The 26,272-nt window shown below is 34.6% G+C and overlaps 1 protein-coding gene and 2 pseudogenes across 2 annotated transcripts in view; all 3 read left to right on the plus strand.

The window, feature by feature from the left end:
• The window catches only part of LOC148948399 (pentatricopeptide repeat-containing protein 2, mitochondrial-like), a 447,312-nt gene extending 434,331 nt beyond the window's left edge, over positions 1–12,981 (plus strand). For both annotated transcript variants that reach the window (XM_089094334.1, XM_089094335.1), the window contains exons 5-7: positions 948–1,127; positions 9,370–9,588; positions 12,824–12,981. In XM_089094334.1, coding sequence (XP_088950460.1) covers positions 948–1,127; positions 9,370–9,588; positions 12,824–12,925 — 501 coding nt within the window. In that variant the 3' untranslated portion in view covers positions 12,926–12,981. The remainder of the gene's footprint in view (positions 1–947; positions 1,128–9,369; positions 9,589–12,823) is intronic.
• A 2,706-nt stretch (positions 12,982–15,687) lies between these two features.
• On the plus strand, positions 15,688–17,314 carry LOC148948405 (histone H2A-like; annotated as a pseudogene).
• Positions 17,315–18,985: 1,671 nt separating this feature from the next.
• Positions 18,986–19,365, plus strand: LOC148948406 (histone H2A-like; annotated as a pseudogene).
• Positions 19,366–26,272: the final 6,907 nt, after the last annotated feature.

A 26,272-nucleotide genomic window follows, 5' to 3' on the forward strand; every position in this document is an offset into this window, starting at 1 on the left:
TAATTGTATTTATTTTATGTTTAGTTTATTCATTCCTGGTAATTTCCGTGCGTTTTAAGTTTGACTAATTACGTTTATTTTATGACTGTATTCCTTATTATTTTAAGTTTTAATATGGCTCTTTAGTTTTCTTTGAAATTTTCACCAAAAGAGGAAAATTTTAGCAAAAAAAAAATCGAAAATTATGCTGTTTAGGTACTGAATATTGCCCCAAAACTGGCTTTCCAATGGAATTTCTCGATTTTTTCCGTCAAGCAGAAATTTAGAAATTTAATGTTATATGTGCCAGTTGACAAAAATGAATAATAACATTAAAGGGCAAAATTCAAGACAAATTGGTGACAAAACATGCTGACTGTACAATTTGCTCTTATTAAGATCTTCTTATAGAAAAAACATAAAAGGAAGTTCTAATCTGGTACCACCTTTCTTGGTAGGATTTATAAGAAATGAAACTCAGAGAGGAAAGAAAACAACATAATGAAAAATAAAATCAAAAAAGGTGAAAAAACGAGGATTTTGGCAGCCAGTGGCGAACCATGAAAAAGAAGAACTAAGCAAATATTTCGACAAGGACCTCCGCCATGTCGTCCTCAGTTCTAAACCAAAAAAGAAAAGAAAAAGCAACCAATTCGATTTTCATTGTTTTTTTTTCTTTTCTTTCTTTTTTGTTTAGCACTGAGGACGACTCGGTGGAGGTCCTTTTCGAAATGTTTGCTTAGTTCTTCTTTTTCATGGTTCGCCACTGGCTGACAAAATCCTTGTTTTTCACCTTTTTTGATTTTATTTTTGATTTTGTTATTTTCTTTCCTCTCTGAGTTTCATTTGTCACTTATAGCCAGTGTGGTCTTAGAATGTATTCAGGGTTTATAAGGTTTGGTAAATTTGCCATAATCGTAGGTTTAGCTCAATCTATGTGTTTGTTTATTCGTTTCTATTTCTATAAGAATACACCGGAAAGCTACAAGTTGGCCATGGAGATATGTCGACAAGATAGGGAGCATGTAACGAGAAGGGGAGTTGAAATTGCGGCAGCTGCTGCGTTAAAACAGAGGGATCCTGGTCTCGCTTTAGAACTTCTGACTGCAATTGACTTTTCAAATAATCTAATCACCAGGAATTTAAAGGTAGGAATTTTGAATTTGGACAATTGAAGAATTGTGCAGTTCACTTGCCAGAATCAGTTATCTTGACCATTTTTATTTATATAGGTTTAGTTTGATGGTACTTAATTAACGTTTGAACTTTAAATTTACACTAATTGTCCTATAAATATATATATATATATATATATATATATATATATATATATATATATATATATATATATATATATATATATATATATATATATATATATATATATATATATATATATATATATATATATATATATATTAGTGCTGGGAGTGATAGGGAGAATGCTAAAGAGAGAACATGTTGAGAATATATTAAGCCATGATACTTTTGTTGGAAATGATACAGAAATGAATGAAAATTTTTCGACAATTTGGAAGTTAGGAAACATTGATCTTGCGAAGATGAGTCAGAGAGGGTACTAAAAAAAATAGAAAAATAATAGTGCCTCAGGTGTTGACAGTGATGTAAATGAGTGTTTAAAATAGGTTGGTTAAGAGGTTAGAGATAAATTACTGAAGAAGACCATTAGTATAATGTTTGAAGAAGGGAAAGTACCTGGTGATTTTAGGAAAACTTTAATTAAACCCCCTTTTAAGGAAGGTTTTAAGGATTAGCATGATTATTACAGAGGCATTAGCCTGATTTCTGTAGGAAGCAAATATACTTGGCATGATAATACTCAATAGAATGAGAAATAGTTTAGACAAAGTTGAACAATGAATAACGAGAAGAACCAGTGATTTAGGAAGGGGAGAGGATACTTTGACCAAATTGTCACTCTCACATTAATAATTGAGAAGTGTCGCGAATTATCAGTGCTGTATATGAGAATAATATTGTTGCGGTTTAGGTAGGAAGTGAGGTTAGTAGTTGGTTTGGTGTTAAGTCAGGAGCTAAGCAGGGATGTGTCCTGTCCGCATTTATTACAAATATTTTGATGGATTGTTTTCTAAAAAAAAAAGGCTATGGGAGAGCATGCAATCTAGCGGAAGGGTAAAATTCTCATAGTCTTAGATTATACGGATGGTTAGAATGTCTTTACAGCTACAGGAACAAATAGACAGGGTCTCACGTAGCAAAATGGTATTTTTATGAAAGGATTTTAATGCCCAGGTTTGTAGAAATAGGATAGATGGTATCCTAGCCTCGGTGAATTTAGTGTAGGAAAAAAAAACAGTTATGGCTACAGAGTGCTGTAATTTTGTAGGTGTAACAATCTAGTTGTAAGCAATATAGTATTTGGATATAAAATGGCCCATAAGTAACGCTACTGGTAAGACAGCTAACCTTATGGATTATGTTTTGTAAACCAAAGACTGGCTTGGATTATGTTTTGTACACCAAGGATCAATGTATGATACTAGGGTATATAGGAGTGCTGTTATTGATGTTAAAAGTAAATATCATTAGTAGTATTTAGGGTTAATTTAAAGGTGAAATTTAGGAAGGGTAACTACCTTCCGGGAAGTTGTGATGTTGGTAGACTCCAGGATGAGAATTTGATATACACTGTCCAGGAACACCTAATACTAAACTGCAGAGTTTAAAATTTGACAATGTAGAAGCTGGATGGAATAATTTTAGGAAAATCGTTTGTGAAGTCTCTGATACTGTCTTATGGAAGAAAGTTAGAAACGCAGCTAGGAATATTTGTGAAAATGCTTTATTTTTAATAGTGAAGAGGAAGGGCCTGTACAATAATTATTTGAGTGATAGATCATATGAAAAAAAAGAGGTGGAGAAAGCATTAAAATATGAATTAAGGAGGTGTGAAGTAGAGGCCTTAGATAAAATTGCTGAAGATCTGGAAGTTTCAGCCTGACGGCATAGTTGTAAAATATTGTACTGGTATATTTGTGTTATAGATTAAAAGCAAGCGTTAGATTCAGCTGATAGAGAATTTTTAGCAAAAGTCCTATCCTTGTAAGGCATTAATTAAAACAAATTTTCCACAAAACAATTTTTTCAAAGAAAAGTAAAGAGCTCCCCATTAAACCAAAAATGAGCCGAAATAAGTTCAAATAATTTTTCAAGCGTAAAAATACCGCAAATCCCCATAAATAAATAATAAAAACCCAAATCTAACAGAAATGACAATAATTAAAGTAAAAATTAACATGAGTAGAGCTTTCAAAACCCATGCCTTCTAAAAACCAGATCATAATTTGCACTTTATCGAAAAAAAAAAAAATGACAGTGGATATTCAGTTTAATATTCGTATACTGATATTTATTCCTTGAAGTCTTCATAAATTCTTTATCTATTAAAGTAAAAAAGTTGAAATCATTTAAAATGTATCTTGTTTTCAGTAAAGTGCAAATAATGTTCTTTTCTTAAGAAGCATGGGGGTTGTCACCTCTTCTCATCTTAAATTTTTGCTCATTTTGAGTATGACTCGGTTATTTATTGTATTTTCTGGTTGTTTTGGGTTTCATTTATTTATTGATGGTGATTTGTGGTAGTTTTACGCTCTGAAGATTACTTGAAGTAACTCATATTAGTTACCCATTCTCTTTGGATCTCACCCTAGGATACAGCTCCTCATTTACAGAACCGATATCTACTTCCCTAATCTTGTGGTTTCATTTGCCTTTTCATGATTAAATTGTCGAAGTGACACCATAGTCATGCTTTCATTTGGATTACTTTTCCGTAGATTTTTATTAATGATTAAACTACCCTTCAACTTAGTTGAGTGTTCGCATATAATCGTCAAAAACACAACTAATTAGATTAATTAATTATTTGAAAAGCTTTAAATTAATTAAACAAATGGACATTCACACACAAGGAAACATCATTCATAATATTAAGTCTACGTAAGGTAACGGGATCAAAGTTACTTGAAGTGATCTATGAATCACAGTTGGGGTGAACCCGAGTGACGATGTAAAAGGTTGGACTTATATCTATCAACATGCAGTGAAACACCTAGTAATAATCCCATCTAAATTTAGTTGCGGTCCCGTAGAGTAATTGAATGGTTTCAGATCAATTTTCGGTGATTTTATTTATGACGTGACGTTATTTACTAGTAATTGTGCTTACAAGATTTCAAAGGTCGTGTTTTCTCCCCTTCCATTGATTTTAAGTCGATAATGGACTTCAAAAAGAAATAACAAGGATATTAACTGTTACTTAAGGTAGAATTTGACTGAAACCTAATTTACTCTCATCACCAACCTTTCTACTCCACAGAGACCAGCTGAGTCCAAGGCCAATAAAACATAAACTAAGACATTGGCTGCAAAATCTCATCAAGTTTGGCCGATATTGAATCAACTAAACTTAAACACTAAATATAACAATTTTCTTTAGAACGAGATGAACCCTTCTATGAAGTTCCAATGCCCGCTAGCAGTGGAGGAAACCATGCTCATGGCGAGCTATTTGATATTTCCGTTTTTTCTGGGAAAAGGTTTATTATTTAGTATAATTTAAAAGAAGCCCTTAAACAGCTCTATCTTTTGACAAGAAATATTTTACTTGTTTTGATACTCGCTGTCGCATGTCTTCTAACCGCACAATTCTTTCTTCTTTATATTGGATTTTATTATTTCACTGTCATTGGTTTTAGCTACTCTGATTCGCCTTGTCTCGCATCTTGTCAAAAGATAACCGTCTATAAATATTGCATTCACTTATTGCGTCATATGTGGTTACAATCTACAGTTATGACATCATTTATCAAGCTTGTACATATGCAGTTTTTTTGTAAAATATTTTATTTTAAATATATTTTTTTTACAATAGACATTAGATGTGGCAATTTACTTTCACATGAGACATCATACAGCTCTCTATGATTTTCCAGTGCCCCGCTAGCCGCGGAGAAAAAATTGAAAAAAAACGATGCCGTTGATGCAAAATTTCGCAGTTCAAGCAACTTAGCTTATTTTTTCAGCCAATGGAATTTCTTTGTTGTTAAAGCCAAGGAGTTGTAAGTTTCCTACATAGCGGTTTCGGACAGGGCGATTCTAATAGTACACTTTGTGTTTTGATCTGACTCTTTTTTTTAGGAGTTACGGGCTTTAGTATGGGACGTGATCATCTATTACTAGGTTTTTAGCTACCGCTGCAACCTGGATGATGGTCCAGGCCGTTCATTTTCACCCATTGTGAATTTATGTTGTTCGGGTCGTTCTCTTGGACTTATTAACATGACGTCATTTACGGATGTAACATGAATGCAGCCTTTTATATTAGCACACGTCATTACAATACTGATAATATAAACATGCCATCACTAACGTGTATTTTTTTTCCCCCAAAAATTAAGGCTCCTAACGTAACTTATCTTGTGACCTATCTAAATCGTTTTTTCAGGCAAGAAAATCTCAGGATGCCAAATTTTCAAAAGAAATGGAACAGTTTTCGAGAAAAAAAAAATGTTAACATAAATAAACAAATAAATTATTACTATTTGTTAAAACTGATAAAATAACGCTGTGACTTGAACTTCTATCCTCTTTCTCTAGAGGAGAGTCCCATAGTCAGAATAACGTATAGTAATGCTTGAAGAGACACATTTTTTTTTTTTTAAGATAATTACAAACAGGAAAAAGCTTATGCTTAAGAAAAACAACTTTTCAAAAGATGCTTGTATTATATTAGCTTTTAGTTTCTATGGACCGTGGATTGTTCTTTACTTTGTTTGCGCTATCTTTATAACTATGATAACGATGAATCTTACATAATCTCTATTTAGAATGAACTATACCGACCCTCATCAACGTTTGATCCCCATGAACATTTCCTGGTAGTTTTAACGTTTTAACCTTAGCCTTTCCTGAGATATATAGTTCGTTCTTTAATATGATCTTTTACTAGGTAGCAGCCACTGCTGCAACCGCAATATAATTTCTCTACTGCTACAACCACCATTTCATTTTTCAACCACAATATCAGAACTCGTTTTGATACAACGAAACAATAATAAAAAAAGAGAAAAACGAGGATTATACAAGCCAGTGAAACATATGAACTAAAATGCAAATATTTCTTTCAAGACCTCCGCTTGACCGTCCTCAGTGCAGGATAATAACATCAAAATTACTAATAAAACTCCATGGGTAATATAAAAAAAAAAAAAAATCAAACTTTGAAACGAAGGGTAACTAAAATTCAAAGACCCTCTCCATGTAACGGTGAAAGGGTAACTGAATGAAAAAATACAGTACTGAATGGGAATTCAATTTTTTAATTTATACAGAGCATTTTTAAAAGCTAAACGCTTTTAAAAATGCTCTGTATGGAAACATATGGAAAGCGTTTAGCTTTTAAAAATGCTCTGTATAAATTAAAAAATTGAATTCCCATTCAGTCCTGTATTTTTTCATTCAGTTACCCTTTCACCGTTACATGGAGAGGGTCTTCGAATTTTAGTTACGCTTCGTTTCAACGTTTGTATTTTTTTTTTTTTTTTTTTTCTTTATAGTATCCATGGAGTTTTATTAGTAATTCTGATGTTATTATCATTCACTTAGGAATGTCAAACGTAGATATTTGCAGAAATATTTGCAGTTTAGTTCATATGTTTCAATGGATTGTATAATACTCTGTGTTTTCTTCTTTTATTATTGTTTCTTTGTATCATGATTATCCAGGCTGGTGATAAAAATTATTCAATCGTTTTGATGCTCGCTGTCACATGTTAACCGCAAATTTTATGTTCTTAATTTTCATTTTTGACGCGTTCTGAGACTTGCTGTCATATGTCATCTATTTGCACAATTCTATATTCTTTACTTCCATTTTTCATTCGTTTTGATCCTCGTTGTCACAAGTCTTCTAGCCACACAATTCCTTGTTCCTCATTTTCATTTTTGGCACATTCTGATAATCACTGTTGCATGTCTTCTATTTACAAAATTCTATGTTCTTCACTTTCGTTTTTCGTTCGCTTTGATCCTCGTTGTCGCAGGTCTTCTAACGGCCGGTCTTCTTTTTATTAGCGAAAATATGCCTAAAAAAACAAACGACCTCGCCCCCTCCCCCCCCCAAAAAAAAAAAGATTAATAGTTTTTTAAGCTTCCTTCCAGTGAATGGACGTAAAATTTTGAATATCACGAAGGAGGGATATTCAAGTTGTTTTGAGCAGCACAGTAAAAAGGCTTTTACTGGGTATAGTAATAAAATTCTAGACTAGAATAGGGCATGTGCTGCTCCTGACACTGAAACTTTTTAAAGAGCAAAAAAGATACATAATAAACTGCAACAACGTCATGTGTTATATAAAAGGTGTTCTATACAGATAATATTTTTCATTAGCGTTAAATATGCCCAAAAAATAACAACAACTCCCAAAAAAACCAACTTAATGGTCTTTTAAGTTTCCTTCCAGTGGATACACGTAAAATGTTGAATAAAAACTTTGAATATCACGAGGGAGTCAGGATTTTAGAAATGGCCCGAAATTGGTTGGAAAGCACTGCTTTAATCTGTTAATAATGTTTATAACTTAGGACAGAAATTATATAAAAAAAGTATACCGTTCAACTCCTTATTCAATGCTACTTCAAAATATAATACTTACTGCAATTACAAGTACATCCAAGCCCCTCCCCCTAACTTATCCAGATATAGGCCTATTTCTAGGCTATTGACAAATTCTTCTCAATTTGTTAATTTTTTTTTCAAATTAGCTGCATTTGACACTATAAACCAACCATTGAATAGAAAGAAGCATAAAGAATAATGCTAATGAACAAAATCAGCAAATTTTGTAGGTATTCTTTGGTTGCGTCTGGTTCTAATAAAGAGAGGGAGGCTGAGGTGCATTGAAGAGGGTAGCGATTAGCATATTTAGAAATTTATAATGAATATTAGAAGGCGCATTGAGTATTATATTAGATAGTCTTTTCGATAGTAAAATAATTGAAACAATCGAAATTTTACTCTAATTTGTGGTGCACATTTATGCATAAATGTCCTATTTTTATAACACAGAATTGAGCCGCGTTTATGAAAGGTCAGATCCCATTGGCCGGGGAAGGGTGGAGTCAAAAACTTCAAAATCCTTCCCAGGACGTTATTTAGGTTCTGCCCATTCTTAAAAGTATCATTTATCTAGCCCAACTACCATCCCAGGTAGAAAAAAAACCATCATCCGGCATTTCACGATATTTATCGTAATTTTACGGATATTGACGGATATTGCGGATCTTTGTGAACATTTATGATGCATACCCTTTGGATATTTATAATATTTTATGAAGAAGGTATAATGCTGCAAGCTTCCTTTTCATATTTCATTATGTAGACAAGAGTTTACTTTTTGAAGATTATCGCTACTTCAAATTGAATGCGAAAAATACGCCAGGGTAACACCCTTCCCCTAATAATTGTTGCTTTAAAATGCAATTTTTAAGTCTATGGTTCCTTTTATGATGTTTTGCAATTAATGGGATATGTGCGAATCCATGGTTGGTTAACCGAAGTTAACAACATTCCGTAATAAAACATAGAAAGTTTGGCATGAATTGAAATAAAGCTTCCTTATTAAAACAAAATACAATACATTTCAGGAATAAATATCAGTGTATATATATATATATATATATATATATATATATATATATATATATATATATATATATATATATATATAAATATTTATATATATATATATATATATATATATATATATATATATATATATATATATATATATATATATATATATATATATATATATATATATATATATATATATATATATATATATATATATATATATATATATATATATATAAGAGGATGTGGATGGCAATAAATAAAAGGTTAATTATGACAAAATAATCAAAATAGGTGTTTAAACAGTATTAACATTAAATTTCAGCCCTTTTTTTGTATTAACTAAAAGAAAAAAGGTTTTTCCAAAAAAAGAACTTTTCAAAGAAATGTAAAAAGCAAAGAAATAAACTCATATATTAGTTTTAACTTAAAAGCAATAAAAATTACCAACAATTTATTAAAATAAGTTTATTGTTTTTAATTTTTAAATAACGATGATTTTGATGGTATGAAATGATGATTATTATTATTTTTATGGATTTTTATGTCAGCTTAGTGTTAAAAAACTTGTTTTAGTGTAAGAGGCTATGGTTAAACATAACGTAACTTAACCACTGGTTAAACCACTTACCGTAGTTAAGTGGTTAAAACCCTTAACGTAGAAAAGTACGCACTTAGTGTGAGAGCCACTTTAATGGCGCCTTCCGTTTTAGATCTTAGCTTACAGCAGCATGGATCGCCCAGAAGAAGCATTACGAATAGTAAAACGAGACCTGTTCAGGGATATACCTACTGAAGTGGTCCCTGAAGCAATGAAAGCTATGAAAGAAGCAGTTTATCGAATAAAGGATGATAATCAGAAAGATTTTGTTGTTCCAGAATTAAAAAATTTGGAAGCTGACCTTAGGGAGAAAGGATTTATAGTTGAAAAGGTAAGACCGGTATTACGTTGTAAATTAACTTTAAGCATTGAATTAAATGAAGCCATAGTTTTGAATATACTTTTTAATTGTTGACAGTTAAATAAAATAGTTATGTACAGCTTGTTAAGCGCAATAAAAATAACTCGCCCGTGTTAAAAGTATTATAAGTTGGAATACGTATAATAAAACTTGAATGTTGTAATGTTCGTTGAAGTGCTTTTTTCTAAAGAACTGTCTGAATATTTCTGTACTTTATTAACCCTCGTGGGTATGATACTACTGTTAACTCTTGTGGCTAAATTCTTGTAATAACGGTAAGAAACGTACTTCATGAGGTTTTAACTTAAAAATAATCATTTTAGTGGTTTCAGGTTGGCTGAATAGGCCCAAAGAGAAATATTCTCTGGTAGACCGAGTGATTAAGTAATTATGTAAACATGTGTCTGATTGGTTTTTTAAAAAGGGGAAGTACCTAACGATTTTAGGAAAACCTTAATTAAACCACTTTATAAGAAAGGTAATAAAAGTGAGTGGGGTAATCATCGAGGTATTAGTTTGGTCTCTGTAGGTAGTAAATTGCTTAGTAATATGATACTTTTTAAACTGAGAGATGCCGTAGACAAAGTTTTAAGAGAAGAACAGTGTGGTTTCAGAAAAGGTAGAGGATGTGTCGACCTAATTTTCATTCTTAGGTTAATAATTGAGAAGTGCCTGAGTTTTCAAACACCTTTGGTCCTCAGTTTTATAGATTATGAGCGAGCGTTCGTTTCATTGATAGAAGAGCTTTAGTAAAGGTTTTATCCTTGTATGGTATACCAGACAAATACATTAAAGTGATTAGTGCTATGTACGTGAATAATATTGCTGCCGCTAAGGTTGGAAATGAATTTAGTAGCTGGTTTTGTATTGATTCAGGAGTTAAGCAGGGTTGTGTTTTATCCCCCTTAATATGGATTATTCTGATGGACTTTGTCTTAAGGAGCACAGGAAAGGCAATGGGAGACCACGGAATCAAATGGGGAGAAAAAAGTCTCCTGGACTTAGATTATGTTGATGATTTAAGCATCGTAGATGAATGTGTGAGCAAAATGATCGAAGTTTTAGAGGTTTTGCGAGTTCAGGGTGCTAGAATAGGTTTGAAAATTAATGTTAAAAAGACTAAGTCACTAAGCCTAGGAATAAGTAAAGATGAAAAGGTGAAGTTGGGTAATGAAAAGATTGATCAGGTGGACAGCTTCACTTACCTTAGTAGTATTATTAGTAAAGATGGTTGGAGAAGTGAAGATTTCAAAACTAGAATAGCCAAGGCTCAGGGGTGTTTTTCCACAGTTAAAAAAAGTTTAGAAAAATAGGAAGATAAGTCTGCAAACCAAGATTAGAATATTAGAAGCTACAGTGATGACAATGGTCAAATATGGCTCTGAAGCATGGTCGCTCCGAAAAGCAGATGAAGATTTGCTAGATTTTTTCCAGAGAAATTGCTTAAGGATTATTCTGGGTACCCGGCTGACTGACCGTATTTCAAACAATAAGCTATACGAAAAATGTGGTTCAATACCGCTCTCTAGGGCTATAATGAAAGAAAGGTTGAGGTGGCTAGGGCACGTTGTGCGGATGAAGGATGACAGATTGCCGAACATTGTTCTTTTCGGCAAACCGTCTAGGGCTAAACGGAAAGTAGGTTGTCTTCGTCTGGGGTGGGAGGACGTCATAAAGGAAGATTTAAAGGAAATGGGAACTTCATGGGCGGGCTTGAAAAGGGAGGCTTTGAATAGATTGGGATGGAGGAGGAGCGTGTGTAGCTGTGTTGGCCTCAGGCGGCTTGGTGCTGCGGTGAGTTGTTAGTAGTAGTAGTAGTTTTTCTCTGTGCCATAGTTGACTAACACTGTCGGCTGACAATTTTCTGTTAGGTTGCGAAGCAGAAGTGTTAGCTAGTAAACATTGCTCTAAAACTTACCAATTGAGCGGGAAAAGAAAAAAATTGAACAGCCTGAAACTGGTCTAGTAAAAGTAGAATAGAGGAGTTTTCTGCTAAAAGAATTTGACAAACTGACAAAAGAATCTGCTGCAAAAAAATTGTCTGGAAATATTTGCCTGGAATTAATAAAATAATTTGTTGTAGAAGATCTTAAAAAAATATTGGATAGCATGGGGTTTCTATTACTTTTTATGGCGTAGAAACAAGTTATTTTGCTTTTCTGAATAATTTGGTTCGGTCCCACTTTCCTGGGCCAAGTCATATCCTAACGAAAAGCAGGTTGTCCCCAAGTGGGATGAAAACAGGTTTAAGTAAAGATTTAAAGGAAACCAGAACTACGGGGAGGGGTGAAGACTGAAGTTTTGCGTATATTGAATGGATAAGTAGCGTCCACCGATATGTTGTTCTCATACGGCTTGGTTTCACTTTGAGCTGTTAGTGATAGTAGTAGAAGAAATTCATGCCAAGATAATTCTCTTAGATTAGGCTATAACTAACCAAATAGATGATCTTGCGGCATATCCTTTTCAACTAGAACGGACCATTAATAGCACAGTGCTTATGAGAACATAAAAAGTAGCACTGTGGGTTCAAACTAACAATCCCAAATATGTTTGCAAGCTAATAGTTGAATTAGTGTTTGAACAACTCGTCTCAAATTTCTTGCCTTAATTCATTTTCCATTTAGGTGTGTACACAGTATAATTAAAAAAAAAAAAAAATACAATATGCTCTAGGAAAATTAGGAAAATTTTGAGAGAGAGAGATAGACCCAAACACGTCTGCTCACCTCTTAGCTTAGCTGCCTCCCGCTCAGCTAATTTTAGATCAAGGTCACGAACACAGGGATTTTTCCAGAGTCGCTGAGAGTTTCCAAACCGTTTATTCTTCTGTTTGACATCGTGATTTCATGCAAATTTTGAAAAAAATGCCAAACATTACTGCTATGTTTTCTATGTCTACCCCCTCCCCAAATCATAGGTACGCAGATATCTAACCTTTATGGAACGACATCAGGCGATTTCCTCCATAGAAAGGAAGGGACTATACAACGTGTATTTTAGAATTACGATTTCCTTTAGGCAAGGTTCATCTGGCCTAAGTTTAGGGTGAGCTGTCTCCCATCTCCCCTTCCATTTGTACATAGTGCCATCAACTAAAGATATTTGTAGCATAATCATGATTTTTTTTTATCAAAAAGAAATACGAAAGAACTTCTAAAAATGTTTCAGTTGAAACGCAAATGACTGTTCTTTTTTATTTTAGAGCCTGGACACTCAACTACTCGAGCCAATAAGCAGACCAAAGAAGCGGCAAAATCTGGAAGAAAGCAGTGAAAGGAGTCATTCGGACGAAATGAACCGTTGAATTTAAATTTTATATCCTAGTCCTTGTTCATTAAGAAAAAAAATCTCCAACTTTCGTTTGAAAAGTTTCTGTAAGGGTCTTTAAACGAGCTGGTGAGAGTAGAGTTATCTTGATCTTTGTTATCGATGAAGATAATTTAAATTTTGCTAAAACCTCATTTACATCAATTTGAAAGTCCAGAGTCAATGATTTGCTAGAGTTAGAAGCTGTTGATGAAGGGAACTTAGTAGGACAGCCAATTTTGCATGGGTAACTTTCCGCTTTTTATTTAGAGGAACACATTTTTGTGTGTGATTTTTTTTTATCACAAATACCCCACTAGATTTTGAGAATATCGCTTTTGTGTCTTCATTAAAAAAAATGAAATATAGAGTTGACCAGTGGTTTCCAAACTTTACTTTACCGGGGTTCCCTTAAAAATGTTTGGTTGTGGGACGCCTCCTTTCCATTTTATAAAATAATACAGACATGAAAAATTTTTAAACATACTAAATTTACTAAGAAAAACTCTTAGAAAAAAAACAAAGATGGATGTGCTTGCCTATAATTACCACAAAGTTTATAAAATCTTGGAGTCAATGATGAAATGACTGCACGAAGCTTCTTTTCTACAACAAAACGAACACGATATTTCGGTTTCATTTCAGCTAATACATCCACTCGTAATTTCTAGCCAAGTTGAATTAGAGATGCATTCTGAAAATTTTGTGTTAAAGAATTATTACAAGCTAATTCAATCAGGTTTTCTCATTACTTACTAATTCAAATTCGTCATCTTCTTTGTTAATAAATGGATTATGTATTCACGTAAATTTTGTATCAAGATCATCAAACTAATTCGAGAAATAAATTAACAAAGCATCCAATAAATGGATTTATAAGTGTTCAATTCAATAATGGATTTAAATGAACTAACAAGTGTTCAATAAATGGATTTTTGTTTGTTTCTATGTTATCTTCGGCGCATAAATTTGAAGTAGAAATGTGTCAAACTTATTTTTCTCAAACTTGCCTTCCACAGCTCAATTTTTTATGACTACTTTCACATTATATTTTTTTTTTTTTTTTTTTTTTTTTTTTTTGAATCAATAGGTACATTTTGCCCCTTACATCAATTTATTAAAAAAGTTCAATTTTCCTAAAATATCCACTAAAAAGGTCAGTTTAATACTTCAATTACCTAACGATAAATAAAAGTTCAAATAGGGATAAAATCCTTTTAATAGACAGTGATGTAATAGAAATTCACAAAAATACCAGATATTTCGGTCACATATACAGTGACCGTCATCAGTAGTAAAACTGTTAATACTTCAATAACCTAAACATATTTGCGTCCTCATTTTGATTTTCTTCAATAAAAGTTACATTTTCCGCTTTGAGTTCATCTATCCTCTGAATCACTTTGGCACAAGGTAGTCAGCGTTCTTGACAATAGCACAAAAGGGAAGTATAAGTAGCTCTCATACAATCACACAGCTTTGTAAATAATCTAACATATAATGGACTGTTTTTATGTAGTTTATAGCTTTTGTTACTTTTGTAAAAAGTCTAAGTTCCTCACTCATTGTTTTTTAGCGAGAGCTGTTCTGTGGAGCTTACAGTATGTCCAGAGAACATAGGTTGTTCTCATTTTAATTAGCGCTAGAAGGCGATTTTCGTGTCCTGCCATTGACTTTACACTATCTCTACAAAGCCAAACACAATTTCTCCACTATATGCCTTTTTAATTGAAAAATCGTCAATAATATTAAAATTTTCACTGGATTTGGCTTCGTCAGGAACGAGTTTGCCAAAAAATATATCTTCAGTTATGTTATTCTCTTCGACACATTGGAAATGTCCGATTAAACAAGCAGTCTTAGCTACATCACTTCCTTCTTCTACTTGTAAGGTAAATTTTGTAGCGCGCATTTTAGAAACTGATTGATTGTAAAGAATGTCCCTAGCGATCGTCTAGTTTATCGTCCCTAAATGGGCTATCCAGCAGCATCTATTAGAATCTTGCTAGTTTTACCTTGAGATGACGAACCTAGATTTTGTTGAGCCCGGGCCTCTACATCCCGTCAGTCACGAAAGGATTAATATATTTTGTGTAAATACGTTGCTTTAATTTCATTTGATTTCTTGTCAATCCTGGCCAATATTCGTGCCTTCCCTTAGACTAGTCCGTGCCTCCCTAAGGAGTCGCGCCTCCCAGTTTGGAAAATGCTGGAGTAGACTATGCTCAGGGGAAACAATATATTGGAAGGAACTGCAGAAACCTCATCTTTAGGGTGCCACTTGCCTAAACATTCCATTCGCTTTCATTTTTGGCTGATTTTCGATTAATAAACCATTTACAGAAAAGACTAAGCGACTATTGCCAACATTCATATTTCTGTATGTAAAAATAAAGATATGTTTTGACTACAGATAAAAATTATGTACATGCATTTTGTCTGCGATTTTTACGCAGAAACTAGGCTCGTTCACAAAGTCCGTTCCGGTCCAAGTGAAAGCTTGGTCACGTGATGAAAGACTTGAGTCTTATTAGAGTAGCGCCAAGACAGATAGTCTCTATGAAAGGTAAAGCTGGCGTAATTTTTTCTGAATTGTATGAAAATGAATATTTTCACTTTTTCATGACAATCGATCATCCTAGAGCAACACTAAGGCAGATAAGGATACAGAAAGACAGATATTCAAATGTCTTATCAGTTATGTTAGCCATTTGAAGGCAATTGAAGACCAAAAAATGGTCGAAAAATTCATGAACGACCATGTCTACAGGACTTGCAGGCGAGTGGGAGACTTACGTTGTATATATTATATGGGCTTTGCCTACTCGAAAAGCCCACTGGCAGTGCGACCTTGATTTTTTTACTTACTCATGACCGAAAATATCCGCTTGACTTGTAGACAAATAGGCAAAAGGTAAAGTACTTCTTTTATATTGCAGAGAATAGTGGAAACCCGTCAAAACCAGGACTCAATCTAAAAAAAACACACCTTTTTACAAGGAATTTGAATCTTTAATTTTAACTTTTTATTTTTTGTAAAAGTACTTTCAGAAAATGTAAAACATGTAGCGTGTTTTTTTGCAAATTAGTTTTCGGAATTAATTCTAAAACTCCTGCTAAAAACGTAGAAGGTAAAGCAATAAGAAATTACATCAAATATTGAGGCTTGTGTGTCAGATTTGTATTGTAACAAAAATAAATTTCACTTCATTGTAGTCATGTATTTAAAATACGAAACAGCATTCCAAAACCGACTTGAAACCGACTGTTTTCTTTTTATTTTCGAATTTATTGGTGCCACTGAGAGGAGAGGAGGTAGGATTTAAAAAAAAACCCACTTGATGCCCCCGAGATCGGCCGTGATGGCACTACAAGAAGCCAGCGAGGCGTATCTTGTTGGACTTTTTTGAGGATACTAACTTGTATGTCATACGCACCAGGAGGGTGACCATCATGGAAAATGATATTCAACTTACCTGTCACATTCGTGGTGAAAGAGCTTAAGTACCTCGTTTTTTTCTAACTGATTTTTAACCAAAGTCTATTTTAAGGGCTTGAACATGATTCAAACAAACACAGGAAATAATATACACACGGAAAAAAAATTGTCACTTGGAAAAAATATATAATGTGAGAAAAGTCGCATAATATAAAGGTCAAAACCACTCGAATTTACCTAAAATATTATGAAAAATCAGTCATACATACTGCGTGGCGTCAAATGAGTTCCAAACAATCTAGTTAAGAAGAAACAGACGCACAAAAAAAAAAATACTTTAATAATTACAAGCTCGAGTTCACGCATAGCTTTCTTTTCGACAAAAGAAAAATTAACTTCGAAGAATTTTGGAGACCAAATCTAATTTTCAAATGACTACTGTTCACGCATGCTTTTCTTTCCGAGTGGAACTCATGCTCTCCAGGTTTAAATATTTTGCGCTCCAGCTATTCGTAAACAGACATCATTTTAACTTTGTTTTGATTAGAGTTGAAGTGAATTTTCTTAACTAGGAAACCTGTCAGGAAGAGGAAAGGGTGGCAAAGTGAAAGGAAAGGCAAAGTACCATTCAAACAGGGCAGGGCTCAAGTTCCAAGTAGGAAAAAGAGATCCACTGTCTTCTGAAAAAGGACAACTGGCGCTGGGGTACCTGTTTACTTTACAGCAGTGTTAGAGTACTTTTTTAGCTGCCGAGGTCCTTGAGCTTGCTGGCAATGCAGCAAGAGACAACAAAAAGATCCGTATAATTCCTCGTTACATTCAGCTTGCCATCAGAAACGACGAAGAGCTGAACAAGCTCCTGTCAGGGGAACTATTACCCAAGGAGGCGTTTCCCCCAACATTCGAGTAGTCCTGCCAGAGAAGACTGAAAAACCAGCAAAGGCTTAAATGCATTCAACTTCGCCTGTACAGCAAATTAATCAACAGCCCTTTTAAGGGCTGCAAAATAATTGAACGACGCTATAACAAGTGACCCCCCAAGGAAGGAAAAAACTCTAGAAGGAAGTAAACTGAAAGTATAAAGCAATACAAAACAATTTGCTTTCAAGTTCATTTAGTAACAAAGCACAAGAATTTATAGGAACTTGCATTCATTTCCTTTAGAACTGGCAAACTATATCGCACCAAAATCGAAATGCTCGAATGATAATAAAAATAAAAAAATAAAAAGCCCAGTGAATACCATCTTATATGACTAACCTAAGGTGGTATACGATAGGCTTTATAGCTAGGCCTAAATCAACTTTGGAGGCATTCATTGGAATCAATTCAAATTACAAAACAATCATAAAACTCCATTGTAGAGGTTTAAAGCCCTTAAATTCAAATGTTTGGAACTGTAAAACAACAGGGAATTTACCTATGACAATAAAATTTGCATAGACCTAAGGATTATTTTGCCTAGTTTGGGAAGGAGGGAGATACCTTAAAGGGTGCATTTTAATACCAAAACATCCCAACTCTCATTGAGCCTTCGGATAAATACAGAATTAGTTCTAAGAAAGAGGCAGAAATTGACGTATTCAGGGCCGTATTCAGGACTTTTGCTTGAGAGGGATTGTTTTTTTGGGGGGTGGGGGACGAAAAAAACTTTTAAAAACACATCAGAATGTGAAATTGATATTCAGACTTTCCTGAGTTCTGGGAACATTTCTGGCCTACGCTGCTATTATGAAAGTAAAGAGTAATATCAAACCCCAAAATGAGCATAATTTATCCGTGCAGGAGAGGGACTGACCCTTTATCATCCCCACCCCCACCTCATGGTCGTAGAAACTTCAGAGGATGGTCATTCCATCAGAAATTGAGAGTTCTAGTCCTTTTTTGAAAGTCAAAAGTGATTGGGAACCAGCCATCTGGGGTGATTTTGCCGGAGGGGGGGGGGGGTATTTTGCGCAGGGAGGTATTTTACGCGGGGTATTTTCCGGGGGTAAATACCTTGACCCGTAGATAATGACTGGGTGAAGGGAACACCAATTAACAGACATAAGAAAAAGAGACATAAATCTGGCTTTAATGGCTTGTGACGTCTGATTTTCTTTTTTATTATGACAACAAAATAGAGCGTTTTATGAATCATCTTGACAGACTTTTATATCATGACTTTAAAAAACAAACAATTCCAACAAGGTTGAACATGTAAAGATTCTGACTTGTGTTTTACCCAATGATATTGCCTCGTATTTGTAGAATACTGAGAAACTGAGTACGGTGGTTCAGATGCGCGAGGTTTCAATTGCAAGGGGGTTCAGTTGCACGGGGGTTTGTTTGCACAGGGCTCAGTTGCTCGGGGTTTAGTTGCAATGGAAGAGGAAAGGGTTGCAAATTGAAAGGAAAGACAAAGTCCCGTTCAAACAGGGCAGGACTCAGCTACACATGAGTTCAGTTGCAGGGAGTTCAGTTGCACGGGGGTTTAGTTGCACGGGTTTCGGTTGCAGGGGTTCAGTTGATTGGGGTTTAGTTGCAATGGAACCATTTTGTGCTTCAGCTATTGGAAAAAAGACGTCATTTTAACTTTGTCATGATTAGAGTCAAAGCGAACTTTGCTTACTAGAATGAATGTCAAGAAGAGGACAGGGTTACAAAGTGAAAGTAAAGACAAAGTCCCGTTCAAACAGGGCAGAACTCCAGTTCTTGTTAGGAAAGATCCACTGTCTATGGAGAAAGGGCAACTAAGCGGAGTGAGTTGGTTCTAGGACACTGTTTACCTTACAACAGTGATAAAATATTTGGCTCTCGAGGCCCTTGAGCTTGCTGGGAATGCTGCACGAGACAACAAAAAGACCCGTCTCATTCCTTGCCATCTTCAGCTTGCCTTCAGTAACAAGGAAGATTTGAACAAGCTCCTGTCGGGTGTAACCATTGCCCAAGGAGGCATTTTCCCCAACATTAAAGCAGTCCTTCTACCAAAAAAGAATGAAGAAGAAGCAAAGGCTTAAATGGATTCAACTTCGTCCGTGAAGCAAATTAACCAACAGCCCTTTTAAGGGCTGCAAATTAATTGAATGACACTATATCAAGTGACCACATGGGAAGGAAAAAGCACTAAAAGGAAGTGAACTGAAAGTATAGAGCAATATAGAAAAATGTGCTTTCAAATTAATTTAGTAACAAAGCGCAAGAATTTACTGCAGGTGAAACGGTTTAGGTGTCACCTAAAAGGGAAACGTGTTAGGTCATGAGGAAATGAAACGTGTTAGGTCCATATTTCAATTTTTCTAAGATTTCTAAAGTTTTGAATATACAACAAAGAAAAGATTCATACAACCAAGGCCTGAAAGAGTTGATAGATTTTTTGGCCTCTAAAAAGAATATTAGTTAGGGGGGAGTAGCGATAGACACAGGCCTGGAAACGTGGTCCTGAGAGAGATTTGTCGCTATCAGAAGTGTACTGAGCTTTTAATAGGGAAAATACTCATCCAGAGACTTGTGAGAGCCTCTATAACAGGATTTAAGAACCAACTTGAGGTTCCAGATCTCGACTGTGATGGTACAAAATAAGCCAGCGAGGTGGATATGGTTGGACATCTGATGATACTAACTTGTACCCAACTCACACCAAGAGGATGACCATCATGTCAAAGGATAGTTAATTTGCCCGTCACATTCGTGGCGAGAGAGCGAGAATACCGTGATTTTCTGTGACTGATTTTGAACCAAAATCCCTTTTAAGGGCTGCTAAATGATTCAAACAAACACACAAAGTAATGGTAAACAGCTTATTGTCACAAGGAAAAGATATATACGATATGAGTAAAGTCGTAGAATAAAAAAGATCGAAGCTGCTCGAATAAATCTTTCATACATATTGTGGCGTTAAGCAAGGTGCACAATGCCTATTTAAGGAGAAACAGGCACAAACAAAAAGTTTTTTATTCACAAGCTGGATCCCGCGCATAGCTTTTTTGAGTTTTCATAGGGTTTCTTTAAACATTTTCAGTAAGAAATTTATAATCTAATTCATGGTCTTCAGAGTAATCTTGACCTTTTAAAGGCGTTTGATATGGTTGACCACTCTGTTCTTTTGTCTAAACTATCTTTATTTGGAGTGCATGGAGTCCCACTAGAATGGTTAAGGTCTTATCTTTCAGGGATATCTCAGTATGTTTCGGTTAATGGTACTTCTTCCTCTACTTTGCTTGGATTGAAGCAGTAGTGGATTCAGGATTTTTTAGGGGGGGGGGGCTCAAAATAGGTTGATTCGATAAACTATCGTTAGGAGCAAGTTTAATTAACGCAAACTTTCGTTAATTAAGTAAATTTCACTACTTTAGACTATTTTAGGGGGTGCGCGCCCCCCTCACCCCTCCCCTGGATCCACCACTGTATTCAAGGGTATCCCACAGGGCTCTGTGCATGGACCGCTTTTGTCTTTAATTTACATTAGTGATCTTGCTGATGGTCTTCATTCTCGTGTTCACCCTATTCTTTTTGCTGATGACAGCAACTTTTTCATTGCTGCAGAGGACCTGCCATCTGCTACTTTCGTCGCTCAAGGTCTTCTTGAGAAAGTAAAGGATTGGTATTGGTCAAATGGTATGGCTCTCAACAGCCGGAAGAGTGCCATTGTTAATTTCAGGACCCCTTATCGTATGAGAGACGTACAGGAGCCAATCACCCTGACTTATGGGAAAGAAATTTTACCACAAGCTACTATGGTGAAATTTCTTGGTGTGTATCTTGACTGTTTGCTCTCTTTGAAACCTCATACCCGTTCCCTCATCCTCTGTCAGTCTTCAATGTTGCACCGGGTTAACTCATTTCTTCCCCCAGATGTCATGCTTTCTCTTTATTATGCTTTTATTTTTCCTTGCCTTTCTTATTGCTGCTCTGTCTGGGGTATTACTAATAAATCTCTTCTCTTCTCACTTCAAAGAGCCCAAAATAGGGCAGTGAAGGCTACTTTTCTTCTCCCTCGGCTTTACCTTTCCTCTGATTTTTATAATGATACTGGAATAGCTCCGCTGGATCGTATTGTGAGTAAAAGTAATCTTTATTTATCACATTCTGCTTTTCTAGGTACACTTCCACCGCCTCTGCAGCAGCTTTTTCACGGGCAGGCTCAGGTAGGTACTCTTCTTTTTTACGTAGTTCTTCTCACAGACTTATTCTACCCAAACGATCATTTACAGCAACCCAAAGGTCTCCTGTTTATCAATCAATTCTATTATGGAATTCCTTCGCTCCGGATGTCTGGATGTCCGGATGTCTATTTCTGTCTGCAAAGGTAGTTTTTCGTCGGGTCTTTCCAGTTTAGTAATTTATCTATCCTTTGTTTATTTTCCCTGTCTTCTCTTTTCCTATTGTTTCTCCGATAAATAAAAGTTCAAATAGGGATAAAATCCTTTTAATAGACAGTGATGATAGAAATTCACAAAAATACCAGATATTTCGGTCACATATACAGTGACCGTCATCAGTAGTAAAACTTTACTACTGACTACTTTACTACTGAGTTTTACTACTGATGACGGTCACTGTATATGTGACCGAAATATCTGGTCTTTTTGTGAATTTCTATCATCACTGTCTATTAAAAGGATTTTATCCCTATTTGAACTTTTATTTATCGTCATGGAAAGGCAGTGTGGTCTCCGAAATTATTGTTTCTCCTTTTTGGAATTCTATCCCAACGGATTTTTTTTGTCCCATGTTGTATTGTCAACTTGGTCTTTCTTGTTTCTCTACTTTTCTGTTTATTGCTATTATTATAATAATTGCCAGTTTTTTTTTTTTTTTTTTTTTTTTTTTTTTTTTTTTACTGTATGCTACTGTTTATCTCCCTTCATCTTTATTTCATGTGTATTGTTTGATTTAGGGTATTGTTTGTGGTTCTTTTAGTGCTTTATCATTGGGTTGTATGGCCCACAACAGGCCAAGCTTCTTGGGCCGAATAACTTTTTTACGTTTGTAATAGTGTTTTAGCATTAATAAAATGATTGATGATTGATTGAAGGGATTTAAATTTAAGATGCAACTTCATAGAAGTCCGGAGATGAAATGAAAATTTTAAATGACCACTGTTTACACAAATCAACCCGCTTTTGTATTTACAAGACCAAGTTCACGCAAACCTTTCTTTCCAGGTGGAACTCAAGTTCTCCAGCTCAAGTATAAATATTTTGCGCTTCAGCTATTCGGAAACAGACATCATTTTAACCTGGTCATGATTAGTGTTATGCCGGTGCCACATTATAGTCACATTTGTCGATAAAATCAGAATTACGCACGACTATAGTGCCAATTACGTTCGCCGTTCTTAATTTCTCGAATTGAACATTGTTCAACTTTCAAACATAAATTTCTTGACTGACCAATCAGAGTCAACGTTTAAGACATACTTTTTGAAACTAGAAAAGACGGAAAGTTAGAAGAGCGGTTTTTCTATCTGAGAGAGGAATTTGTCAAAAGTTAAGAATACTTAGCATTAGTAGAGAATATTTGGACACAAATTACTCTTGGAGCGAACTCTTTAAGTTAACTTTTTGCAATTGCATTTTTTGCTTTTTAAATACAAGTGTGACGCTAAAATCAAGAAAATTGCCATGTCATTCTTGATATTTGGCTTTCTTTGTCGATAGATGTGACTATGATGTGGAACGGGCATTAAAGCAAACTTAGTTAACTAGGAAATATGTCAAGAAGAGTAAAGATTGGCAAAGTTAAAGGAAAGGCAAAAAAAAATTATTTGTATAGCTATGAACGTGAAAAGAAAGAGTTTGATGCTAAGATTCGCCGTGTGCAGTTAGAAGTTGAAAGACTTGTAGTGGAACTAGAGACATATTTAGTTGAAAAGGAAACTGACAAAAATCAAAGGATTTTGGAAGGCTTCAAATAAGGGTTTTCACCCTTTTATTTCTGCCTAATCAGGTGGACCCTCCCGAACAATCTTTTTAAGGGCTAGCACCGAATTTTTAATGCTCTTGAATTTCTTCCGTTACTCCTAGCTTTGATTTGTGAAAACTCAGGTTGATAAAAATCCACACTTAACAGAATTAAGTCCTCATTTTTGAATTTATTCAATACCATCTAATGCAACTAAACTATGTTAGTAGTTTATATGGTACCCTTTATAGCTGAATAAATTTTGGAGGTTTGTCTTTTCGCTACAAGAAATAAAGTTAGCCCTGCATATTGATTTACTCACCAAGCACACAAAATTTATAGCAAAAAATGAATTGCTAAAGATATCTGTTCTGCCATTTGGGTTCATGGGCTGCTTTGGTCATCCATGCTAATTTTCCAGCATATGGACAGAGAGTAATGGTAATTCATCCAAACCAGTGTACAATGAAAAAAAGCACCATTTTACTAGGAATTTTAATCTTCAATGTCAACATTTTTTTTTTTTTTACTACAAAATCCGTACAAGTACTTTCAGAAAATTTAAAACATGTTGATGTGTGTTTGCAAATAAAGGAGGATCTATAGCAAAATCTTGAGGGGAGGGTAATGTAACAGGGGCGCCGATGAGCGAAATCTTGTGGGGGCAATGTGATAAAGGTGACAATAATTGACCAAATTGATTCTAAAAAAAGAATGAAAAAAACAGGGAAAGGGCGCCAGAAAAATCTTGGAGGGGGGGGGTGGGCTTCCCCTGGATCTGCAGGTGTTGCATATTGGTTACGAAATTAATTATAAATATCCTACTAAAATTGTAGAATGTCAAGTTATGAGAAACGATAACAAATATTGAGGCTTATGTGTCAAATTTGTATTGTAACAAAAATGAATTTCACTTAATTGTAGTCTTGTATTTAATCCCTACTATATTTGTAGAATATCCTACAAAAGTTGTAGAATGTCAAGTAATGAGAAACGATACCAAATATTGAGGCTTGTGGGTCAAACTTGTATTATAACGAAAATGAATTTCACTAAATTGTAGTATTGTATTTAAAAAGACAAAAATAGCATTGTAGTGATTGTGAAACGCGGGATGGAGGGGGGGAGTGACTAAGAAGAAGGTAACCACTTTCATTTGTTTTGATCACCACCTTTATAAAAGCGCAATTTACGTGTCTCTTAAAACAGAATTGTTTGGAACCTGGCCAATATCCCTTTCTGCTATATATTTTGAGTTTCGCTTAAAAATGAAGGAAAGAAATCACAAGATAGATAATTTTGTAAAAGTAATCCAACACATTCTAAAGTTTAAACATTTATGTGAATAAAGTTGGACATTTATATGAATAATTTTTGACATTTATATGAAACGCCTAGACCCGTATAGGATATTAGCCTGTAATTGTCGGAGATTAGCGGTTTTTTTTTGTTTTTTACCGCGCTTCAGTATTAGGAAGATAAGACTAGTATCCCATACCTTAGACAATCATGATGTTGGTAAACACATATTATACAAATAGAAAAAAATCTTTACTCTTTGTTTCCATTTCTTTGATTATTTCATTTGTAGTTCCATCTAGCCCAGGGGATATATTCTTTGGTAGTTTATTTATGACGGCATGCAGTTCTTCAACTTCAAAATCGTCATTAGTATCTCCCTTTTCTTTCACTACAACTTCATTTTGTTTCTTCATAATATTATATTTTTCCGTAGAGTAATTTGAGAAATGCTGCATTTTATTGACAGGAAGTACTGCTAGAATATTTGCAATGGTCTTAGGGTCGTTTATAATTTCTTCAGGATTGGGGTCTGTAATTGTTGGTATTGTTCAGGTGTAATTGTTCATGATTGGCCCCATGATTGGGGCCATTGATTGGGGCCAATCATGATGTTGATGTTATAAGGTCGTTTATAATTTCTTCAGAATTGGGGTCTTGTATTACTTTGTCTTTGATATTCTTTGGTAGTTTATTTATGACGGCATGCAGTTCTTCAACTTCAAAATCGTCATTAGTAGGGTGGTTTATAATTTCTTCAGGATTGGGGTCTTGTATTACTTTGTCTTTGATTTTTCTCGTCTAAGTAGTAAACGGGTACCAGAGGTTTTTATTGGGGTTTCTTTATTTAAATTCGATTAACAGAATTTTCTGCAAGTATCCCGTTTTAAATTCATAATTCTGTTCTAAACTTCTGAATCTAGTTCTGTGTAATGGATGCATAAATGACTGCTAAATCGACGATGTAAGTGTCTCTTCATCATTGTTTTCTCTTGCACTAGTTCCTTGATATCCTCTTTTCAGCCGTGTAAGTGTAGCTTTTTTCATCTTTATTTGGTAACTCGCGCTTGTTTCCTTGATTTTGGTTTCCGTTATTGACATAAACGACTTAGTATCTGTAATACTGGAACTGATACATTATAGAGAGTAAAAATCATAAGTTTGAAGAAAAAAACTTGACCTGAACAAACGTTGTGAAATAGGAATTATAGAACAGTTTTGCAATTTGCAGATTAAATAAGTTCACGTATCATCTTCCTGGGTCTAAATCTTATATGGAGATATGGTGGGAAATCGGAATTTTCAAAGGCGGTATATTTGCATTAATGCTAATCAAGAATATATTAGGAATTGTAGTGAATAACAATTTTGCGTTTTTTTTTTATTTTAATTACTTCTTGTATGATTCATTCGAATGAATCATGAATCTACGCGCTATAAAGTGAAAAATTACTACATTTGAGAAAAATCACTAGTTTTAGAACAAAAATCACTATAATCACTAGCGAGAAAAATAACACTAGGCAACATAAAAATCACTATAACTAGTGATAAATCACTAGGGGTGAGTGGCAACCCTGGTAGTAACTGAACTAAGCTGTGACGACACGGCCTAGAGTCTTGTGACGCAGTATCAAATGTGTTTCACGTTTGGAAAAAGAAGACGCTACAGTTCTACAGTTCTGACAGGAGTGGAAACTAGCACCAGTGAAAAAAACATCA

Source organism: Artemia sp. Qi Xiang Cuo, chromosome 9, assembly GCF_049724085.1.
Source record: "Artemia sp. Qi Xiang Cuo chromosome 9, ASM4972408v1, whole genome shotgun sequence".
Classification (NCBI taxonomy): domain Eukaryota; kingdom Metazoa; phylum Arthropoda; class Branchiopoda; order Anostraca; family Artemiidae; genus Artemia; species Artemia sp. Qi Xiang Cuo.